Source organism: Triturus cristatus, chromosome 4_2, assembly GCF_964204655.1.
Source record: "Triturus cristatus chromosome 4_2, aTriCri1.1, whole genome shotgun sequence".
Classification (NCBI taxonomy): domain Eukaryota; kingdom Metazoa; phylum Chordata; class Amphibia; order Caudata; family Salamandridae; genus Triturus; species Triturus cristatus.
The window spans coordinates 801,484,645-801,506,478 of NC_140586.1; the positions used below are offsets into that span (position 1 = coordinate 801,484,645).

At 44.2% G+C, this 21,834-nt stretch overlaps 1 protein-coding gene across 2 annotated transcripts in view; it reads right to left on the minus strand.

Moving 5' to 3' along the window:
• Positions 1-16,879, minus strand: part of NSUN4 (NOP2/Sun RNA methyltransferase 4) — a 105,020-nt gene extending 88,141 nt beyond the window's left edge. For both annotated transcript variants that reach the window (XM_085602749.1, XM_085602748.1), the window contains exon 1: positions 16,754-16,879. In XM_085602749.1, coding sequence (XP_085458875.1) covers positions 16,754-16,840 — 87 coding nt within the window. In that variant the 5' untranslated portion in view covers positions 16,841-16,879. The remainder of the gene's footprint in view (positions 1-16,753) is intronic.
• Positions 16,880-21,834: the final 4,955 nt, after the last annotated feature.

Sequence of the window (21,834 nt, forward strand, 5' to 3'; positions counted from 1 at the left end):
TGTTCCTCCTTCTACTCCATAAAGATGATACTTTGGATGAAGCGGAGCCCCATAACTGAGACCCAAGGGCTTAATTATTTCAACTTTGAACTGGGACAAAACCCGGCCAAATCTATTGAACACTGCATTTATGCAGTTTATGCCAAGTTATTGAGGCTGGTAGTGGAAGCCTTGGGAATCGGGGGTGTGTGTACATGACTATTTACTTAAATGATAGGTTGTTCATGGTACAGGATGAATGGAGTCTGAGGGAACAGGTGTTGGTGTCTATAACTCAGTCCAAGGGTCTGTGTTTCCAGACCTCTGGGGGACTTTGAGGAGGCAGTGGGTCATTGAAAGCCCACAATCACAGGATGTTGAGCCGATGCCAAGTCTCTTTGCCCCCTTTATTGAGTTTATTGTCCTGCCCCTCCTAACACAAAAAGCACTACGAAGTGGCTTGCACTGACCACATCAGGGCGCTTTAGTTGCTTTCAGCCTTGGACAGCAGATGTCCTGCAAGACAACATGGCTAAAAGGCATTCACATTGACAAGGCCAATAGTTCAGGAATTGCCGAGATCCAGTGGCTCTGTCAATGCTTGTCCAGAGTGGATGGTGTCTTGCTGATCAAATGTGGAATTGATAGTGTGAAACAGGTGAGGAGCTGTGAAGTGAAGCAAGAATGTGGCATAATGGCCAGATCAGCCGACAGGGGAACTGGGGAACCAGGTTCAAGTTTTGGGGTTGGCTGAACAGTCGTGACTCTGGGCAAATCACACATGCTTCACCCCAGTGCCCCACCCAGTACGACAATGAATGAGTCGTGCAATATTACGGGGGAGTACTTGAAGAGCTCCAATACCATTGACTGGTGTCAACACTATGGCAAGATGGAGGAAGAACAAAAACTCCAAAACCATCGTTCGTGCAAAACAAAAATAAAAGCAGCAGTGACAAGGAGGGTAGTGGAGGGGGCCGGCTGGTCCAGTAGGGGGTCCGGAGGGGATTAGGAGATGGGCAAGCAATGGCGAGAGGAAGCAGGATCAGCCACAAAAACGAAATTGTCATTGTGAAATGTAGCTATTGAGCACTTAAAGCACTCCAATTTAACTTTTTTAAGAAATGCATTCCTTTATGTAAACGCACATGCATTTTAGTGGTATGTATCTATGTATGTATGCATGCATGTATGTATGTGTACAAGGCCTGAAAACTCAAGTACTTCAATGGAGTGCTTGGAAACAAAGAAAAAGGAGCTGCGCAAAGCAGGAGCAGTGTAAGGAGACATGTACTTGATCCATGCCCTATGAGAGGGCTAAACACAGGAAAAGGGCATGACACCATAATGCCATGACGAATGACAAAGAAAATCAGTGTGACGCTGAAGTTTACTAATGGTAGGAGGTGGGCAGCCTGTAAGCCCACCGATAGCGCACGCGCTGTCTAGCAGAGCAGTGCATGCGTTTTCTAGCCGAGACCTAAAACATTAGATTTCGCACAGGTGAAACCTACTGACTTTGCCAATGCTTGTGTTTAGAAACAGGGAGAATAAGCAATTTTTCCGTAATCACAAAATGTGGAACTGAGGCTGAGGCTAGGGAGATGATATGGTGTCCTTTCGGGGGAGAATGTAGCGTAAGGGCAAGAGCTGCAGACTACGGAGCTGGTAAACCGGGTTCTATTTTTGGCGTCGGCTTAACAGCCTTGATTTTGGACAAATCACGTAATCGCTGTCTATATAAAAATTAATGTGTCCTTATGTAAAGTAACTGGTGCTAATGTAAAGTACTGAAAATGTCTTCGGGGGTGTTGGCGCTACCTAAAACTGAACAAAACAAACAAACGTGAAAAGCAGAGTCAGGGGAAGAGGGGATCTGTGCAACAGGAGTTCAGCGGGGCAAGCAGCGACGGTAAGGAGGTTGACAGGCAACCAACAGCAAATGCAGGCTGCCACGGGGAGATCAAGTTATTTGGCTGTAAACACAAAATGTGGAACTGAGGTCGAGGCTAGGGAGATGATGTGGTGTCCCCTTGGGAGAGGATGTGGAGTATTGGCTAATTAACAGAAGAGGCATGAAAAATTACCTGTCAGAAAGTTGAAAGGAGTTTACGAAGCAGAGAGAAAGAAAAATAAAAGGAGAGGAAAAGAGGAGAAATCTATGGATAATGGAGAAAGTATGAAAGGAGAAAACAATGTAAAGCAGCAATAAGGCGAGAAACAAGGATGAAGAAAAAGACAAACATTCCTTTAACGAAAAGAGGAATAATAAAGAAAAAAGTCTAAGGGGAATTTAAGAGAAAAGATTCAGGGGATGGAAAAACTATGGAAGTTGGAAGAATGAATGAGGAAAAAAAAAAAAAATCACATTGATAAAATTGAAATGAAAGTCAAAATGAAATCAATACCGAAAGAACCAGAGGAGACATTGAACAAAGGATCACGTCTAATGAGAAATACATTGGGAGACAGATCAGAATGAGGTGGTATGGGTGTAAGAAGCTCTTGCGTGTATGACCCTAGGTACAGCCTTTGTTGCAGCATCCAGGTCTCAGGGAGATACCACAAGGAGCTCGTTTCGGGACCTACATTTGTTCCATAGGGTGCTCAAAGGAGCTCAGTAAGGTGTCAGGATGAGTTCATTTGGTTGCCTAAAGGTGCTCTATGCAGTGCCCTCTAGGGTTAAGTGGTTCGCATACTAGGATTGTGAAGGAGTAAAACCAGTTTAGCTTTATTACAGTTAACCTATCATAGGCCTATTTCCAGCCAGTTTTACAACATGCAAGTACCGCCATTTGAGCATGAGCGCCATCATTAGATGAAATACCCCAGTTTGGAACTCACTTCTGTTTTCTTCTGGTAGCTTGATTAACTCTAATTTAATTAATGTAGCTACATTTGGACTTTGACCCGATAGCCCTTTCAACTCCCCAGTACATCCATGCACTTAGTCTATTACTGGATTACACAGTACATTGAAAAAGGTTCCAAGCTTAGCAGGTCAAACTGCTGCCTGCTTATAGTGTACCTAGATAGTCTGATGTTTCAGTTTTTAAAAAAAATGCACGTTCACCGTCATGTTCTCTGAAACATCCAGGCTACCTACCGTCAAAACCTCCCCAGCCACTCACCGTCACAGCAGCCCACCAACCACGTGGCACAGAGGAGCTCAAGTGGCACCAACTGCTGCATTATTCAGGCTATTGTTGGGTTTCTTGCTCTGTAAAGTTCTTGAAAGGCTATCTAACTCTGTACCACCATTTTGTTAAGAATTAAGTTTTGACCAATATGCTTCAGTGGAATAATTTAATTACACTACTGTAGCTACTGAAAGCCTGATGCAGCTGTGATGTTTCCAAATATTTGAGGCATAATCCTGAGTGGAAGCAGCTAGATCACCAGTTTCCAAACATCTCATAACCGGCTATGCACAAAGAATATTTTATCATACATTTTTAGATTGAGCCTGGTCAGCGCAAGCGCTCCTCTGCGAGGCATGCTGTATTGGAGTATGGACTTGAAGCCCAACTCACTCCGCCAATATTTGACATTGGCTTGTGGCATTGTCCTTCGTAAATGCTGCCTTCTGATTCATTGATAGGCTTGTTAGTCCCTCCTTAGTATTGCCTTGTCTTTCGTTGAAACCTCCCATGGGGACTGGCCCTTTTACTTCGGTTGTTACAGGATACGTCTTATTTAGTCTTGAAGCACTATTTTCTTTAACGAGTTTCTCCTACTGCAGGCACGAAATGCTTTCCTGCAACATTTAGCGCGCCATGTGAGCTTTCAGGTGGCGCTTTACAAAAAAAAAAAAATGCATTTGTCAACTTGACAAACAAATAACTTTTTTTTTTTCTAAATGAGCCCCATACCGTGCTTTTACTTTAATAGCAGCCGCAGACCTTTCTTTAGACACGTCACATCTAAAGAAAACGACGGGGCTTCAATCAATATCACCTCGGAGCGCTTGTATACAACAAGCTTTTGCAATGAAATAGGTCTCGCATTTGAGAAACTTTGACCTATTGGTATTGTAAATGACAATGCCTTTTATTATTGCAGGTTTTTAAAAAAATAAATAAAAGTCATTGTCATTTACAATGCCAATAGCTCAAAATCTCGCAATTTCAGGACCTATTGCATTGCAAATGCTTGCTATTATTTGGGGTGATAGATCTACATGTATGTTTCTTTGCTAGAACTACATTTTATCCACCTGTGCAAATGTGACAGGAGGTACATTTTTGTATATCCCCAATCAACCTTAAAAGAGGAATTAACTTTGGTACCTTGCCACCCTTATCTAACAATGCTTATACTGGGACAATGCTGTCCCTCTGCATAAGTGATCAATGATGTAGGGCTCTAGTACTTTGAACCTTTCTGCGTTTGGTCAGTCACACATGCATGCTGAGGACTACTGACTTTTGCACTGAGAACCGGAGCGAGGCCCTACAGTAAGTCTACCATGTAAGTGTACCATGGGTGCAGTACTCAGTCAGCGTGACTAGTCTCAGCTCAAGCAGACTACCATAGGTGCACAATGGAAACAGTGTGCTAATGTATAAGTGCAGGACAAGTCTGTTTACCTGTTGCCTGTATGTGTTGGTTGACTTACTGGTACCGTCTGTAAAAATGGTCTGTCCAGTGCTCTACAATAGGATATTTTGCTATATTCAGTGTGCATGAGTAGGTGCCTAAGTGTGAAGAAGGATGTGTGAAGGATGACTGGATGCGTGAAGGATGACGAGGAAGAGTGTGTGTGTATATATATATATATCTCCTGCACAGCAGTGGACGCAGTGCAGTCCATTTTGGCTCTTCACCTAGTGCGGTCCTTACAATCTTGTGGAAACTGTGAGATCCTTTGTTTTCTTGGGATCACGTGGACAGGAGTTTAGCCAACGGGTATTTGGAGAGCACTTAGTGGCCTGGGCCGTGACAGTTGGCACTTAGCTGAAGGACAGGCAAAATCCACCAAGTGATAGTCCCCTTCCTGGAGCTCAACAAGCTTCAGGCCTCTACAAGACTGCGGACAAATGTCCTCGTAAGGAATAGCAATCTCGCCCCGTTTGAGGCTAGTGCAGCTCAAAGCCTTGTCGAGTGGTACCCTGGTCAAGATGGGCTGCAAAGACGACCCCAGGTGTAATAGGGGTTGGGGTCAGGAAGGCACTTTTATTCACACCATCTGGGAGTGTACCCACATCCAACGGTATTGGGCAGAGGTGATTCAGTGTATGACAACAGTGCAGGGGAAACGTGTAGAACCCATGATCAAACTTGGTCTCTTAAATGTGTGGAACCCCACCGACTTGATAGGGGTAGAGAAGTCCTGGGCGATGCTTGGAATGATAGTGGCTAAGAGGAATGTGGAGCAATTGTGGAACTCTTCCGATTCTCTATCACTGGCCACATGGAAGAAAGGCTTGGCCTGGTGCATGGTGAGAGAGAAATCAGTATGAGTCACGTGGCTGCTCCAAGAAATGGTTACATGTAAGGGGTAAATGGAACACGTTTAGAGGGAACATGTGTGAGCGCCCTCAAGTAACAACTGCCTGAAGCTGGGGATTGTCTTCAATGCACGACAATGAGTAGGATTGATATTGTAAGTAATGCTTGAAATTGTACATGAAGTGCTTGAATTGTCATCAATAAAAATCATTTTAAAAATAAAAAAGACTGCGGATAAATAATCCAGTTGTAGTCCCTCCTTCCCCAACGATTCCTCAGGTCAATGTAACAGCGTAGAACCAGCGTGTATTGTTACAATTCTCAAAAGTGTCTCTACTTTCAGAAACCAGAGCCCCAGTAGTTCTACCCACATTGGCCTTTGAAGATTCAAAATGTTCAGAAGGCCACCTTTAAAATGCACAGACCCTCTCTAAATTGTGTCGTGTGACATCCTACCCCGGGAGGTTTAATCACTATCTTTAGTGGGCCCAAGACCCTGCCGTTTGAATGCAGGTGTCAATTCCACCCCCAAGTAACAGTCCCAGAATGGCCCCTCCAAGTCAGAGGTTCGCAGTTTCCCTTGTGACCTAGTTTATGGCCCTCAATCAGGAAGGCACAGATGTAGCTGTCCCCCTAGCACACAGATGTGAATTTGAGGCATGCAGAGCCATGAGCATCGAAATGCCCACTTCCCCAAAGTGACATTTCCAAATATGTAATATCTGATCCACTCACACTACCGGAGAGGATTAGCCATTACAAACTCATCAATATCAAACACTGCATTGCTTCTACTCTGCCCGTAGGAAATACTGCTCGATAGCCTTTCCCTACACTCCCCCATGCTAATCCAATGTTAGAAGCAGGTCCTGTCGTACCGAACACACCATCTGGTGCCATTCATGACCCTTGCCTGTAACGCACACATTCCCTAACTCTTCCCAACACTGCACCCAGTCACCAGGGAGAACTCTGATATAGCAAGAAACATACAGAACCTTGGCATGTAGCTTTTTAAATGCCATGCCGAATAACAGTATCTTGCGCGCACACAGTCCCCACCAGGGCAAACCTGTGGCACGATCGATGAGCTACCTCTGTGGATGGCCCAACCAGTGCTGCAGGCCATCCATGGAGCATTTGAGACATGTCATGGATACATGTCTTACCCCTAGACAAGGGACTTACAGCTAACTCAAATCGGCCATTCATGTATGCACCAATCACCAGTGAGTATATGGCGAGCACAGTGGTTTGGCAAAGATTGGCAGTGTCAACGACGCTCCAAGTCCTAAAGCTACCATCTAGAGTAGCAGAAAACTGGGAGGGGGAAAAGCAAAAAGTCAAGGGAAAGCACCCCAGAAAGGGCAATTTCCAACACCAAGCTTGCAGAACATATCAGGATTAGAAAAAATGCCTAAAAGATACAGTGACTTCATTGAATAAACCATAAGGTGCGGATGTTAAACAAAATCATGCCATTAGTTCTGGTTTGCTATGTAAGGGACATTGCTCTCTGCAGTCCTGTTGGGGTACAAACGTTCGAACATGCTACTGTGTGGTCTATATTGATTTGTTTAAACCTGCTCCTTTTTGACTCCACTAATTTATACAAAAAGTGACGGATGGAGTCCTTGAATTAATCTCCGCCAGTGATAATTACTCAGCCCGCATTACGATTCACTGATAATTTGCACCCCAGGCCATCTCAGTTTGGACCCAGCAACATGCAAATCAGTCCGGACCTTGCTCCAACTACAAACCCAGGTTCACCCTGAACTGAAATACCATCAACCCAGTACCGGTTTGCCTTGGTTATGGGCTCATTAGCCAGGTATAGCTCGGTTCCAGTGACACAGTGTGCAGGGGATGCACATTTAGGCATACCCTTCCCACTAGGGCGACATACAAAAATTGAATGCATGAATTAATCTCAGCCACTGGTAAATACTCGGGCCACATCCTAATCAATTGTTGTTTTTCACACCATGCCACCTCTGTTTGGACCCAGTGGGAAGATGCCTCTGATTGGATGTGTATTCAATTTTGTCACTGGAACAAATACTATATAATGTACAGATGGGGAGCCTGAGTCCTTTGGTATCCATACTCCATGCACCTTTGTTTGCTGCAAAAACTGATTTTGCAACTCACGGACTTCTCTTTATAATTTGCTTCACCAATTCTGCTGGGGAATGCGGGCAGACTAGAAGTAGCTATGTCCCTTTCATAGCACAAGAATTTGGCGACACTGGCGACACAGACATGCTGACAAAAGAAAGATGAGCATGCATTTTCCTTAGCTGTCTATAAGGGTATATCAGGGGCAGCTCCCCCAGTCTTCATGCATACCCCTCTTATAACCACCTTCATTGCTTCCCACTCTGTTGACCTGGTGGCTGTTGACCCTCAGTTTTCTTCAAAATAATGTTGTAGAGCCTCCGATACTGTCGCTGCGTATGGTGGGTCTGTGAGTGCCTCAACTCCAAGCCGCCAGAGAGGGTTGGCCGTGCGGCCCTCCCTGCTCTTCAAAGTAAGCAGCCGTGGTGCATGGTCAGACAGATACCGAGGAAGATAAGAAACTTCCTCCGTCACGGCTGAAAGCCCAGGTGTAAGGCAGCAGCGGTCAATACAACTAAATGTATTGGCAGCCGGAGTAGAACATGAGAACACCCTTTGAAGTGGGTTCCTAGCTCTCCATTCATCCTTAAGTTGCATACCCTGCATTATCATTTTCAATGACTAACATGCGTGGCTTGGTATTATCTCTAAGGGTTCCCTATCTAATACCGCATCAAAGACACAGTTAAAATCCCCCAAGAGGATAATCTCCGCCCCTATATATGGGGTTGCCGCTTTAGGGATTGATGGGAAGAAAACAGGACAGTCCGTTTAATTGTGAAGCCCACTATTGAGCCATATACGGTTTACACAGCTGCCACTCATCACGCCTGACTTTACACCAACTGTTCCCTCTGAAGAGGAGGCAGAAACCTTGCCGCTTTCTCAGTGTCTTGTATGAAGTTTCTATGCCCAGGCACACCCCCCAGATGAATGTCACTTTATGTAGCCATCTATTACTGCATACTACGGCCTAATACGCAATTGACACCCTGTTTTTTCCTTGGCAGCAACCAAATAGTGTGTTTACCGTCCCCTGCGTAATTCATTCCGATCACCAACTTAGTAAATATTAATCCATGTAAAGCTATATTTTATGGATTCAAATGAGACACCATGTTAGCTGCCTTTCTAATCCTTTCAACCCACCCCCCCCCCCCCCTCACAGAATCCAACCTACGGTGGATCAAGCCTTCAAGACTTCCATTGATATCCATTACCTCTCTGGTAGGTTCCTCTGCCATTTGCTTCTTTCCCCTTTTGAACACACCATACTGATGGTAACTTTTTTACCTGCGCAGGCTGTCCCCCGTGTCCTGAAGAAGACCTGCCGTGACTATAATTCCAATCATGCACTCTTCTGGGACAAAACGTCCACATGCTTGTCTAAATCCATACCCTACTTTCTCTACTCTACGTGAAAGGAAAACTAAGTCCCAGTCGGACTGAAGATGCATGTACTTAGGGACGGTTGTCTTTTAAATTAGAATTTTATAAACAATTTGTACGGCACTGTATATATTTCACTCACGGTCAGCACTTTTAGATCACTTAATCACCCTTGTGCTGTTTTTCAAAAGTTCTGTTGATTGCTTGTGACAGCCTTATTGTGTCAATACTACACCACAAAAAAATATGTTAAAAAAAAGGTCATAAGTGATTAAGCTATCATTACATTTTCTTTTGATTCATTCAAAATTGGTGTGTTGTTCCCTTCTTTATTGAATCCTTTATTAAGTATTGGAGTAATTGTCCCTCTCTCCTTGAGGTCTATTATTGATTAAGTGCCGAAGTAATGTTGTAGCCGACAGAACCAACGTTACTTCACATTCTACATACCCAGGTTCTGAGGGGCACTGGGTTACCCCATTATACTTGATGCATGTATGTATTAGGGGCGTAGGTATTAATAATACATAACTCTCTGTCCTCCCATTTCCCATGTAGGATTACATACCCCCCCTCAGGGTCCAGCACGTGGCTCACATGCTGAAAGGAAACCTCGGGTGCCACCAACACAAGGGCCCCTCGTGCGAAGCCCAAATATGAGGTAGCATACATCTGCCCGCTCCATTTTTAGGTCTCGCCTGAGCCAGCGCTTTAGCGCTGCTCTCGCGAGAGCTTTTGTAAATGGGGGATCTGGAAGTGCAAACGAGTGCTTTCAGGCCTCCAAATACAGAGCATGTGCGCCGGGCGAGCGCACCATTTGGCAGCCTGCACACCATTTGCTTTCACTTTCGCGGCCGCTTTGATGTTTGATCGCGATCGCGATCGCTTTCACGGCCGCTTGTTCCACATTAGTTAATCACATGAATGTCAATACTAAGGATCTAAGCGTTTTTTGAGAGCGTTGTGTTTGTCTTTATTTTAATCCGGAGTACATTTTGCAGCATTACTTTAATTCTCTATTGTATGCCACCATGGGATTCTTTCCAAAAACTACGAGGGTGGTCTTTCCTCTCTACTCGTCTCCTTGCAAACTGCAAGGCATTGAGCGCCTGCACGCTCGCTTTTGACAGCTGTGCCCAGCCTTCCGTTTCGCTCTACTCGAACAGAGGCTTTCATCAAGAGCAGAGGTGAGTCTCTGTCTGGCACCGGCCCATCCTTTCAAAGAAACACTTTATTTAGAATATGTGTCATTCGGTATGACTGATTCCCTTTCCCCCGAGTTTATTTATTCTCTAGACGTAAAGATTCATCGGAGCCGAGAGGCCCGTGTCCATTAATCAGGTAATTCCACTTGACATGCCACGTTAGTAGCTGCTGTATTTACACGCTGTCATTGCTTTTTTTAAATTGCATTTTTCTAAATTTATCACAATACCCTTGTTGTTTAAGGCATGTTTCACAGCCGCTTACACTGCTGTGCAACACAAAAAAAAAAAAAAAAACTAACAAGCATTTGCAATAGCTAAAAGTGGTGTGGGCAGCCCCATTTGAAAGTAAAAGCGCGCATGGCGCGCTGCACATCGTGCCTGTAGGACCAGAAACTCGTTTAAACAAGCATTTGCAACGCAATAGGTCTCGCATTTGTGAGAGTTTAAGCTATTGGCATTGTAAATAATAATGCATTTTATTTATGTTTTAAAAATCAACAAGTAAATAAAAGGCATTGTCATTTACAGTGCCAATAGCTCAAACTCTAGTAAATGCGAGACCTATTGCATTGAAAATGCTTGTTTAAGTAGGCTAGTGATAGTGTCGTTTCCCCCCCCCCCCCCCCAAATATGTGTCTCCTGTAATCCGGCTACAGCTATTCTGTATCGTTTCAAAAAGGTGTGCACTCTACGATGTTTTTCCAGGCCTGACCGTCCAGATTAAGACTGACTTGCACTGAAAGCAAGGGGGATGTCTTGAAGGGAGTCTCTTTTCTCAGACTACCCGGAATAGGTAAGGACAACCAACAAAACTGAGAGGGTTTCATTTCTTACTTCCCTCCTGTAGGAAGCTGGCTCTGTATACAATATGCCACTAGGTGGTTATACCTTGCACAGAGTCCAGAAATTGCCCCAGACGTGTACAGGGCTCAATGCAAACCTAAGATGCTCTATTAGTGGTAGTGTGGTCGAGCAACCTTAGGCCTAGCACAGAGGAGTGCAAGACATTTATTGCACACACATGAAAAATAAGCTTTGTGTTTTATTGTAAGACCAAGATCTTCGCAATAAGCCAAGTACGTTTTGTAAATAAAAATACATTTCAGTTTCAAAAGTCGACACTAAACGCAATCTTGAGTGAGTTCAATGTTGTCCGTTGGAGCTCACCAAGAACCAGGAGCTTGGGGTGCAGGGGTGCCTTTAGAAGTCAGAGTCTTCTTACCGGTCAGGGGGAGGCTCTGGATTCAGGCTGCGTTAACAGGGAGTCCAGGAGGGGTCAGCCAACACTTGACTGGAGGTCAGGATCGCTGGGGAGCCTGTTCAGGGTCAGTGTTCCACCTGGACATGGGCCAGAGGAGTTGGGTGCAGAGTAGGCAGGACTCGGAAATCCGATTCTTGGGGACAGAAACACTGTCCTCTGGAGTTCTGGTCTTTGTTAAAGTTCAGGGAGTCTGCCTCAGTTTTCGTATGGCGCTGGCTGAAGGACAGGCGTGGTCTTGTAACAGGGTCTCTGAAACCGGAGACAGGCCGATAAGGCTGGGACCGAGTCAGTAATCATCTTCAGGCTTCACTGCACAGAGTCTTCTTCATCCTTCTTAGGTCACATGGAACTAGTTTCAAAGTCTGAAGGAGCCTTCTAAATACTAGATTTAGGGGGAGTCTTAAGGGAGTAATAGGAAGGGCCAATGGGCACCTCACATGGGTTGACTACACCCTCTATTATGCCACCCTCCTGTGTGAGGGGCCTAGCCTAGCCTTGATTGGAAGGCTCCCCTCATCTTCAAGGTGAAGGGGAGTAAAAAGTGTGCTTAACTTCGCCTCCTCCACCTGAGGGGTGAAGTTGGTAAATGTGGGCACAATTCCTACTTTCTATGTTTTTCTGCTGGGTTTTCCGCCCAAAGAAGGGGTGTAAACTGTGGGCTGCCATCTGCTGCTAGCAGCAGAAGCTGGAGATCGCATTACAAAGGCAGAAGGCCTTTGAAGCTTCCCCTTCGACCACTGTGCTAATCATTGGGGAGGAGATGTGGCAACCCAGCATGTGCATTGTTTCTGGTCTCAGAGAGCAGGTGCTCTCCACCCAGGGGTCCAGAAACATGTCTATGTATGGCAGGCTGCCTAAAACCAGTCAGTGTCCACACCGGGGTGGATAGGTTTTTAGGCGGCACCTCTGAAGTGCCCGTTGGGGACATGGTTCACTAAATCCCACACTGGCATCAGTGTGGGTCTATTGAAAGGGGTAGTTTGGTACCTAACACTCCTGGGTTCAGTGAAGCCATTAAGGTGCTGTGGAACTCGAGTTGTCAAGTTCCAAGCCCATGTACTCTCTATGGCTTCTCTGGCACTTACAATTTTAAGGAATAGACCATAATACTGTTGGGGCATATCTGTTCATGCAGATATGCCCTACTTGTGATACAGTGCACCCTGCCTTAGGGATGGTAAGGCCTGCTAAAGGGGGGACTTACCTATATCTTGGGCAGTGCTAGTTGGCATGCCCTGCCATGTCAACTTGGCTGTTTTGTCTGCACCAGGCCATGCATGTTGCAGTCGGTATGGCCTAGGTGAGGGATTCAGTCCCAATGCCCTAGGTACCCATGTACCTTTTACCAGGGACTTACAGGGGTCCTGAAGGGTCAGTTGTGGATCAGTTTTAGGGAAAGGACACTGGTACTGGGAACCTGGACAGCAGGGACCCAATACTCTCCAGTCAAATTTGCATTAAAAGCAGGCAAAAGGTGCATGTGTGGGGGGGTAGTACAACAGAACCCCATTTTCTCACACTCCCTAACTTTCAACCTTATCCTCCCAATCCTATTTCCTCAAGATGTGCCCTAATGTTACATTGGGAACCCCCTTTGGACTGCATAAGCCCTGGGAGTCTAATAAGGGAAAGTAACTGGACAAAGAACTCCAATACTACATGGGGCTCACCCTCCAATATTGTTTTCTTGGAACAGAGTAATTTCAACAAGTATCCTGTAAATCACGTGGGCGGTGGGGCGGGTGGGGGGGGGGTGGGCGAGTCTTCTCTGATTATATGGTTTTTTTTCTTGGATCCCACCTTTAACATGAAGACTACCATATAATCACCATAAACTTCATAGAAATTGATCCTATGAAGATCAGATCCCACCTATGAAGCCATTTTACCTAGGATGTCCACTACTCTACATTTGGCTAAGAGCAACTACACGTACACAGTGCACAAGGTCCAACCGTTCTACCCAGTTAATCTCCTCTTAGTGACCCATATGCTGGCCTCAGAATCTTCCATGGTTAGGGATCTCGCTTAGGCAAAATCACTTATCTATATTTTGCATTTCATAATAGAAGGACACATAATCTACCTAATGAACACAACAATGATTCAATGACAGTGATTGGCCATTGAAATGTGCACTCAAGAAAAAGAAAAAACACAGACCAAAATTAGATAAATGATTCAAAATGTAATGAAATACCCAACTCCAACACTCTGCACACATTAAACTCTGATGTGTTGAGTTATTTGCCCTACAATCTGAATGCTTTGTCTAAAAGATGAAGATGGGGTCATTTCTCAAAAGAAAATTCGAGTTTTAGACTTGTTTTATTCAATACTATCTGTAACTTGAAGACAGTCAAGACAGATAATCAAAAATGTTTTATATTGCTTGTATTGCTTCCACATGACACTCCCATTACCCAGCATGACACGTTAGGCACGGCACACCACTTAAACCTAACACCGCCTTAATGCATGGGTTACAATATCACTAGCACCCAAGTAACAACAGAACAAATTACATCAGCGCTTCCAAAACAGTGGGTCAAGAACGTCCAAGCAATAAATAAATTAAAATGCCTTTAAATTATGTGTTTATCCGGTCACATTTGCTGTGCTTCAAAGACAGAGGTCAAATGTTAGACTGTGTCTTCTATTACATTGCTGCTTATTTTATTTTTTTAACATGGGGGTTGGTGTTTGCAAACTCCTCTCACTTTGCAGTCAGAGAAAGAAAAGTGAAGTGAACTACATGACAATCTTGCTCGGGTACATGGTGTGTTAAAGGAAAGGCTGCAGCATATCCTTTTTTTTGAAACACAACAAAATGTAAATATCTGTAAATGAACTATACCCATTCAAAAAATAAGCACTTTTTTGTAATTCTGAAGTGTGATGGAAACAAGGATTTTAACAGGATCAAAACAAATCAAGAAAATATTCAATGAAAAAAATGTCCACACATCATCATTTTTGTGTAGTAGTTTGGTCAATAAACGGTTTGCCTGTGCACATTTTGTGACCTTTTCAATAGAAAATGCGCTGTCTGTAAATAAAACTGAGCTATCACAAGATGCTGTACTTGCAATAAAAAACAATTGTCCATCTAATGTCCTTTAGAGCTAGATGGGTTGCGAACGTTTGTGGTTCTAAAAATTGGGTTGTGGTTCTAAAAAAGCTTGGGAAGCACTGAATTAGATAGACTACCTGGCATAAATACTACACAGCACAGATATACTCTAGTTGATTTTTCACTTTGCTCACACTATGATCCAACATTCAACAGTAATATTATTCCAACAAGACCTAATTCGGTTATAGAGATGGGTGGTACTGTACACACCAGGGCACTCCACTAAGACACTCGATACTTAAATTGTGAATGCCGAGCAATGGTTTTGTTTAATACCTGTGCAACTGATAAAAATCTCCAGTGTTATACTTTTGATACCAAAACCATACACCAGAGATTAATAGTACAATATCAGTAATGTATCATTACAACATAAATCATACCCCAATCCGCAATGTTAACCTCGTAATGAGCTGAAAACTTGAAAAACCAACAAAGCTCTACGAAACCATACCAGTAGCAGAATGTTCACCATAAAAATGTTCAAAATGTCCTGCATCAACGAATGGGCTTTGATAGTCGTCTAATCCATAGCTCCCCTCCCATCTCCGCTGCCAGGACTTCCTCCTCCCTGCCTTTTCACTGAATTTCCCTGGCGACCAATTCTCAGCGGATCCTGGCGCAACGCTAGCGATGCCTCTGTATTTTCTCCGGATGGCCACAGAGGAGCCAGCCGAACTGAGGCTCTCTCCCACTGACCCTTCCCCACCTCCGGACTTGACTGCCGCTGCTTTTCCCTACTGCTAGCCCGCCTGCCTCGCCTCCCGTAAGAAGTCTGGAACTATTTGGAGGTTTATTTATTTTATTTGAGCAGAGGTAAGACCTACTCTTTTTGAACTTTTGGACTAGGACTCATATGCACCGCGCCATTTTGGGACCATCTCCTAAAGACACTCTTGTCCTATCCGCCATCTTAGCGACCTTGGTCCGTACCTCAGGTCCCGCCGGTCTCTAGCTGGGAGACCTTTCGAACGTCTTTCTTCTCCACGGATCTACTCATCGTTTGTGAATAATGTTGATGTCCCTGATCACATCACTCATCACCTCTCCCCTACCTCTCTCACTGTCTTTCTACCTCCCCAATTCCTTTCCTCTCTCCCCTGAATTTCTCTCCCCTTGCCTGCTTTTTCCCCTATGCCTGAGACATGCTTCTGTAACTCAAATATATATATATGTCAATATGTAATCTATAATTGTCCAAACCTAATTGCTGTTAAACGTAATCCTGAGTGGATTTACTATTTGTATATATAGAACTCTAACCACTAGTATATGTAGTAGACCTTTGTACTTACTACCATTCCTATGTGACCTTTGATTTTATCCGTTCCTTGAGTGACTTTACAACTTGTACATTTGCAATTTGTTTTCTGTCTAGATCTTCTCCTTGAGTGACTTTACAACTTGTACATTTGATTTTTTTTTTCTGTTTCTATCGCTTATGTAACTCATGTAATCCAAAATCCTTATGTAACGCAACTGATTCTTTTGTAAAGCGTTCTGATACCTTCGGGTAATGTTTGGGCTAAATAAAATCCCTTTAAATATAATAAATAAATATGTATGGAGAGGTCATGTGATTTAGTCATACGTCTGTGAGGACCGGAAAACACCGAGGAGTCCCGTAATTACATAGAGTAACGAGGAGTTTCTATAAAAGACCATAGAATTACGAGGTCACTTGTAATGCACGGCAGGAGAAGTTTCTTCCTAACAATACATGGTCACCCCAGACACCACCAACCTTTCCACAAACTGCTTAAATACTTAGTAGGTTACGTATGAAGCGAGGGTGTCGCGTGCAAGAGAGAGGTCATGACCGACATGGTAGCATGCGGGTGCTTTATAGAACATCCTATAATTCACCAGTTAATCTTGTATTTGTGAAGTTTTTTTTTTTTACTAAAGTAGCCCTTTTTTTTTAGTAATATCTCTAAGTAAGAATTTGACAACAAAACACTCGAATGCAGAAAAAAAGACAATCTCATCAAGCCCTCATTTTCCATTTACATAGGTTTGCTCTCACCCTTCTTTAATCTGTTAGAACACACGTTTCTCCCTGCCCACTTCCCTTACAACTTCACTGTCTTGTTTCCATAAACCGTGCATGGATACTTTGTTTGTTTGCTACTAGTTCGCAACCGCAACAGTGCATGGACAGAAGCGTGGGATCCCTTTTAGCACCGGGGTGCAACACCAGCGCCTTACCCATTTCTTCTTGTATTTGTATCGGCAGAATGTCAATACTGGGCCGCGAACCCTCAGCATGCACCGACACCACGCCAGCGCCGCCATTTAAAAGCACCGCCCCCTTTGTCAAAGACTCGACTTTCCCGATAAATGTACCTGGTGTAAACCGTACCGTCACCAAAGAGGCGGCCATCTTGGAACGGTATTATTTCACCGCTAACATTTGGATCACATATTTTTATGTCTAGCGATAGCTGTGTTTCTTTTAATTTAAAAACACATATTTACGAGTTTTCAGTCAGCCTCCTTAATCCATTGGTTTGCTTCTGTCCACTATAGCAAGGGGCACAGGATCAGCCAACTTCAGTCATTCCTACCTGATTGTGAGTTACAGCATTATATTCTTGCACATTGTGCAAATCATCTGCACAATAAGCCGTCCTCATTGCCAGGGACTACTGGTGCAATGTGTGCTTTGACATAAATAAATATATACATTTTGGCTGTGGCAGTTGTCATAAAATGTGTGCCTTCATACAAAAAAAAATCCACTAACCAAACTATCATAGGCAAAACCAAAAGGTAAGCTGAACAAGCATTTACAATGCAACGGTCTCGGCATTGTTAAAGTTAGAGCTATTGGCATTGCTCATGACATTATTTTTGTTTATGTTTTTGTTTTTAAAACATTTAAAGAAACGGCATTGTCATGAGCAATGCCAATAGCTCTAACTTTAACAATGCCGAGACCGTTGCATTGTAATTGCTTGTTATTTGGGGGAGCTGGTATTTTATAATATTTTCGATGTAGATGCAAACAAAATGCGCTACACGCTTCGTCGCCGTCCGGGGTAGTGGGCTCAGGTCACATGGCTCCGTATTTCCTTTTTCGTTCCTCTTAATTTGAACTTCGCTCCTCACCCACCGGTTGGTGAGGTTCCTTGGCTGGGGCGCAGAGGTGTTCCCCGCGCTCGGCATAGAGCACACGGCAGAAGAACGGGTTGCTGGAGTGTATATATTTATTTGCTTGTCCAACACGGTTTTCATCGTCTTCATAATAGAGTTCTTGCCATTTTGTCTGTTCTCATCAGTTTTTTTCTACGATTGGGTGAGCTGCCTTTTGGGGGTAGAGGGGCTAAGTAGAAGTTATCAATCCTTCCGAATAATTTCGAATAGTGCGGCCCCAGAATGTTTGTTGCTTCTTTTCCTTAAAGCAGAAAATGCCCCCCTTCCGCCCCCAGGGTCGTTAATTTGATCTCCGATGTGCCTGTAGGTAAAGTCCGAGCGGCTTGGGTCTGCTCCCTTTGATTCTTTTTTCTTTCTTTCTAATAAACGACAGGAGTCCGTCCGGGTTTGTCCCACCCCACATTGGCAAGCAGGTTGAGGATATATAACGAGCCGGAGACTACTAACCTCGTTATATGTAAGCTTGATTCGACACTGGAGATCGGGGGTCCCGAATTCCGACCGAAACGAAGGGGCGTGTTCAGGGCACGTTCCCGAACGCCCGAACCGGACCTTGAGTCTCCACCGCTGACACAGACTTGTTCTTCACACAGGCCTGCCCCCCCCCCCTTTTATTGGCTAATTTGCCATGCATGAGTGACTTTTAAAAATGTCAGTGTTTGTTTACCCCAAAAAACGCCCACCGCGCCGTTTTCGCACCTTCGTGAAATAAACTGTCTAACAAACACTAGAACAAGCATTTACAAAATCGAGGAAATGTGTCTAGTTTCTCCGTCTAGTGAACCAGGCAGTGTAAAAGAGAAATTCAGTCGAGAACAAGAGGAGAAAAGAACAGAGTCGACAGCTTCTGTGTTGTTTGTGTTGATTGTGAAAATTAAATTTGTGGGGGGCGGGGTTAAATAGAGCCAACTGTCTGTGATGATGTGTTTAATAGAGAGAGCAAGGAGGCAGGGTGGTAGCACAACGTTTTTGTGTGTGTTTTTTAAGGCAAGGCAGCACTCGTACGGTGAAAAACAAGTAAAGAGGGCACCGGAAGACACCACCGCCTTTCTCCGAGGCAGAGCAGAAATGCCTCGGAGAAAGGCAGCGTCCTTTTCGGATTCGGGGGCGTGTTTTGCTGTTGTCTCCTCCATGAGACTTCTCGCAAAAAACACGCCCCCCCGATCCGAAAAGGACGGGGCCTAATAGGAATGACTGACCTCGTCTCCAATGGCTGGCCAGCATTCAAGAGGCCAGCCAATGGAGAACAGGGGAGAAGAGGGGCGGGTTCAAGCCCCTCTTCTCCAAGTCATTAAATTTCGGAGCGAGACTGCGCAAGCGCAGCCTTCGCAGCCGAGACCTAAAAACACAAATCCTATTGGTTTTGACAATTTCTCCCACAGCAATGATAACACTAGCAGCTCACTCACCAGTTAAATAACAAGACGATGTTCAAACACCTATTATTTAGGAAGAAAGATTGAACACCTGCTATGTGCTAGTCCTTCCCTTAATTCAGGACCCCCATCAATTGCAATTTAGATGTCGGCAAGCTCACAAATTCAGTAGAAGAGCCGAGCCATATGTGTGGCTTGGTTCTAAAAGCCAAAGTCCAAATCAAGCTATCAAAACATGCTAAAGATTTTCAATTTAAAAACAGGTTTCTTCATGAATGCCTATTTCATTTCAGTTCATTGCGATTATGTGAATGCATTAACATCTGTTAAAAGTAATGGTTTTTAAAAATTAACTTTATTTATTTTATTTATTTAATGCGATTTTATATAGCGCAAACATTATCCGAAGGTGTCAGAGCGCTTTACAAAAGAACCAGTTGCGTTACATAAGGACTTTGGATTACATGAGTTACATAAGAGATACAAACAGACAAAAATTGCAAATGTACAAGGTTTAAAGTCACTCAAGGAAGAGATACGAACAGATAAACTCTAAAATCCCATAAGAATGGTAGTAAGTACAAAAGTCTACTACATATACTAGTGGTTAGAGTTCTATATATACAAATAGTAAGTTCACACAGGATTACATTTTAACAGCGATTAGGCTTGGACAGTTGTATAATACATATATACATATATATATTTAAGGCAGTCCAGCAAAAAGAGAAAAACGATCAAGGGTCATCAGGGGAAGTCGGAACGGAACATAAGCCAAACAAAATGGCGGGTCCGGGTCGTGGGTATAGACGGAGACCATCTCCAAAAATGGCGGGATGCACAAAAGTCACCAAAGTCAAGAATCCAGAAGAGGAACCCAGAGAGCAGGATTCCAGTGATTGGAATCAGAGGGAAGATGCAGCCACAAAACCAAAGGCAAACGGAAGGCTGTAAGATGCGTGCACAGGCTCTGAGCCACGGGGGCATCGGTGTCGACGATCTGCAAGAAGAAGGTCCAGGGAAGTCAGCATGGGAGTTAGGGAGTAGTCTTGGCAAAAAGGAAGGCAGCAGCGAGGTCCGGGGGACGGGGCACGCCTCCCAGGCTCAGAATGGTACGGAAAAGCCCGGGAGCATCGCACCGCAGCGCCGAGTAGATTCACCACCAAAGCACCCCCATACCTGGATAGGACTCACGGGTCCCAGATGTCCGATCGGAGGTGAAGCTGGAGGGCAGGCAGAAGGGGAAGAAACTGCGGTCACGTCCGGTAGGCCGGGGGATGATCAGGAGGGGTGAGCCTCGTCCACGCTCTTCACCAGCCATCCAGGGAGCTCCGCGAGGGGTAGAACAATGTCGAGACAGGCTCCTACGATAGCCGATATTGGATTATCCAATATAACTGGAGGATTATCCCTCCTCCAGTGCTCTGGCAACATTCTTATGAGTGAAACAGAGATGCTAGCTAATCATACTCACTGTGTATATGGTCAGCATTGATGTTGTATTATTGTGTACAATATTGTCAATTAAACTATGTCAGTTGAATTTCCGAGGTCTTAGATTTGATGTTTAATTAAAATGCGGTACAGAGTAGTAACATAATTTGTGTAAGATCACACAAGATGGCCAACTGTGGAAGCTAAGAATTTGAACACAGTTTTTCCTGTTCACATATTGTGCTAGTTTGCGATAAGATCACCACTTGACCAGTATTTTACCAGTCTGATCAGTGTTTTCATGACAAGAGAGGTAACAAATTAAGATAGCCTTAAATCAACAAATACAAAACCAAAAAAACACATGAGAAGTATCTTTGAGTTTTCTAAACTAGTGTTAAATGTTTTATAGCAAACAGAGGCCGAACTGCAGTTGAGAAAAGAATACATAGGATTTTACAATAACTTAAGTACCATCTCCTGCATACTTACCAACTCTACCTATTTAGGCAGTAGCCTAAGGCTTTTTGGCTAGTCTTACCGCCTACCAATTTCAGTTTCTGATCCTACAGCTGTTCAGGAGTCCTTATTAATCCCCACTAAACCTCATACAATGATGCAAATAAACACAATGACCAGGGACGTTTGCCAGAGATTAAGTGCAGAGGTATTACAGGTAGGTGAAACTAGAAGTGTCTTCACATCTGAGAGAAAAGCAGTGCAGCGAAGGGAGAGGCAGCTTTATAGTGAAAGCACAGTCATTTTTTCTCATTGGATAGTTTGAGCTAAAGGTACCATCACTATGTCTGCAAAATGCTTTGGATCTAATCTTTTGCACATGCACTGTCTGCGTCAGGAACTTGTAGTAATGAGGCGACAAGCAGAGGTTAGAAAAGCGACCTTCTTTATTGTTCTGTACATCAGAATGCCGGTAGCTAATGGCTCCCTCCCGCTCCCAGATGAACGTTCTAACCGCGAGCTGGGAACCATGCGCACAGACACAATAGATAGGACGGGAGCGGGGAAGGGACACAGGCAAGGGTTTATCATGACAGCACATTACATCTTCTCCGGTTTTTTAAGACAACAATGGGGTAACACAGTTTCCAAACAAGCAGACAAAATACTTTTTATTTTCTTAAAGGTGAACTAGTACATTGCATAATCCTTAAATCTTATGGGCGGAACAATTGTTCTCCTGTCCCGAACCGTATCAACCGGACTGGTAGCCAGCTCAGGGGGTGATACATTGGCGAGATCGCTAACAGATGCAGAATCTGTGCTAGCCCCACACACTTCACCTATGCGTGCCTTTGCTGGGAT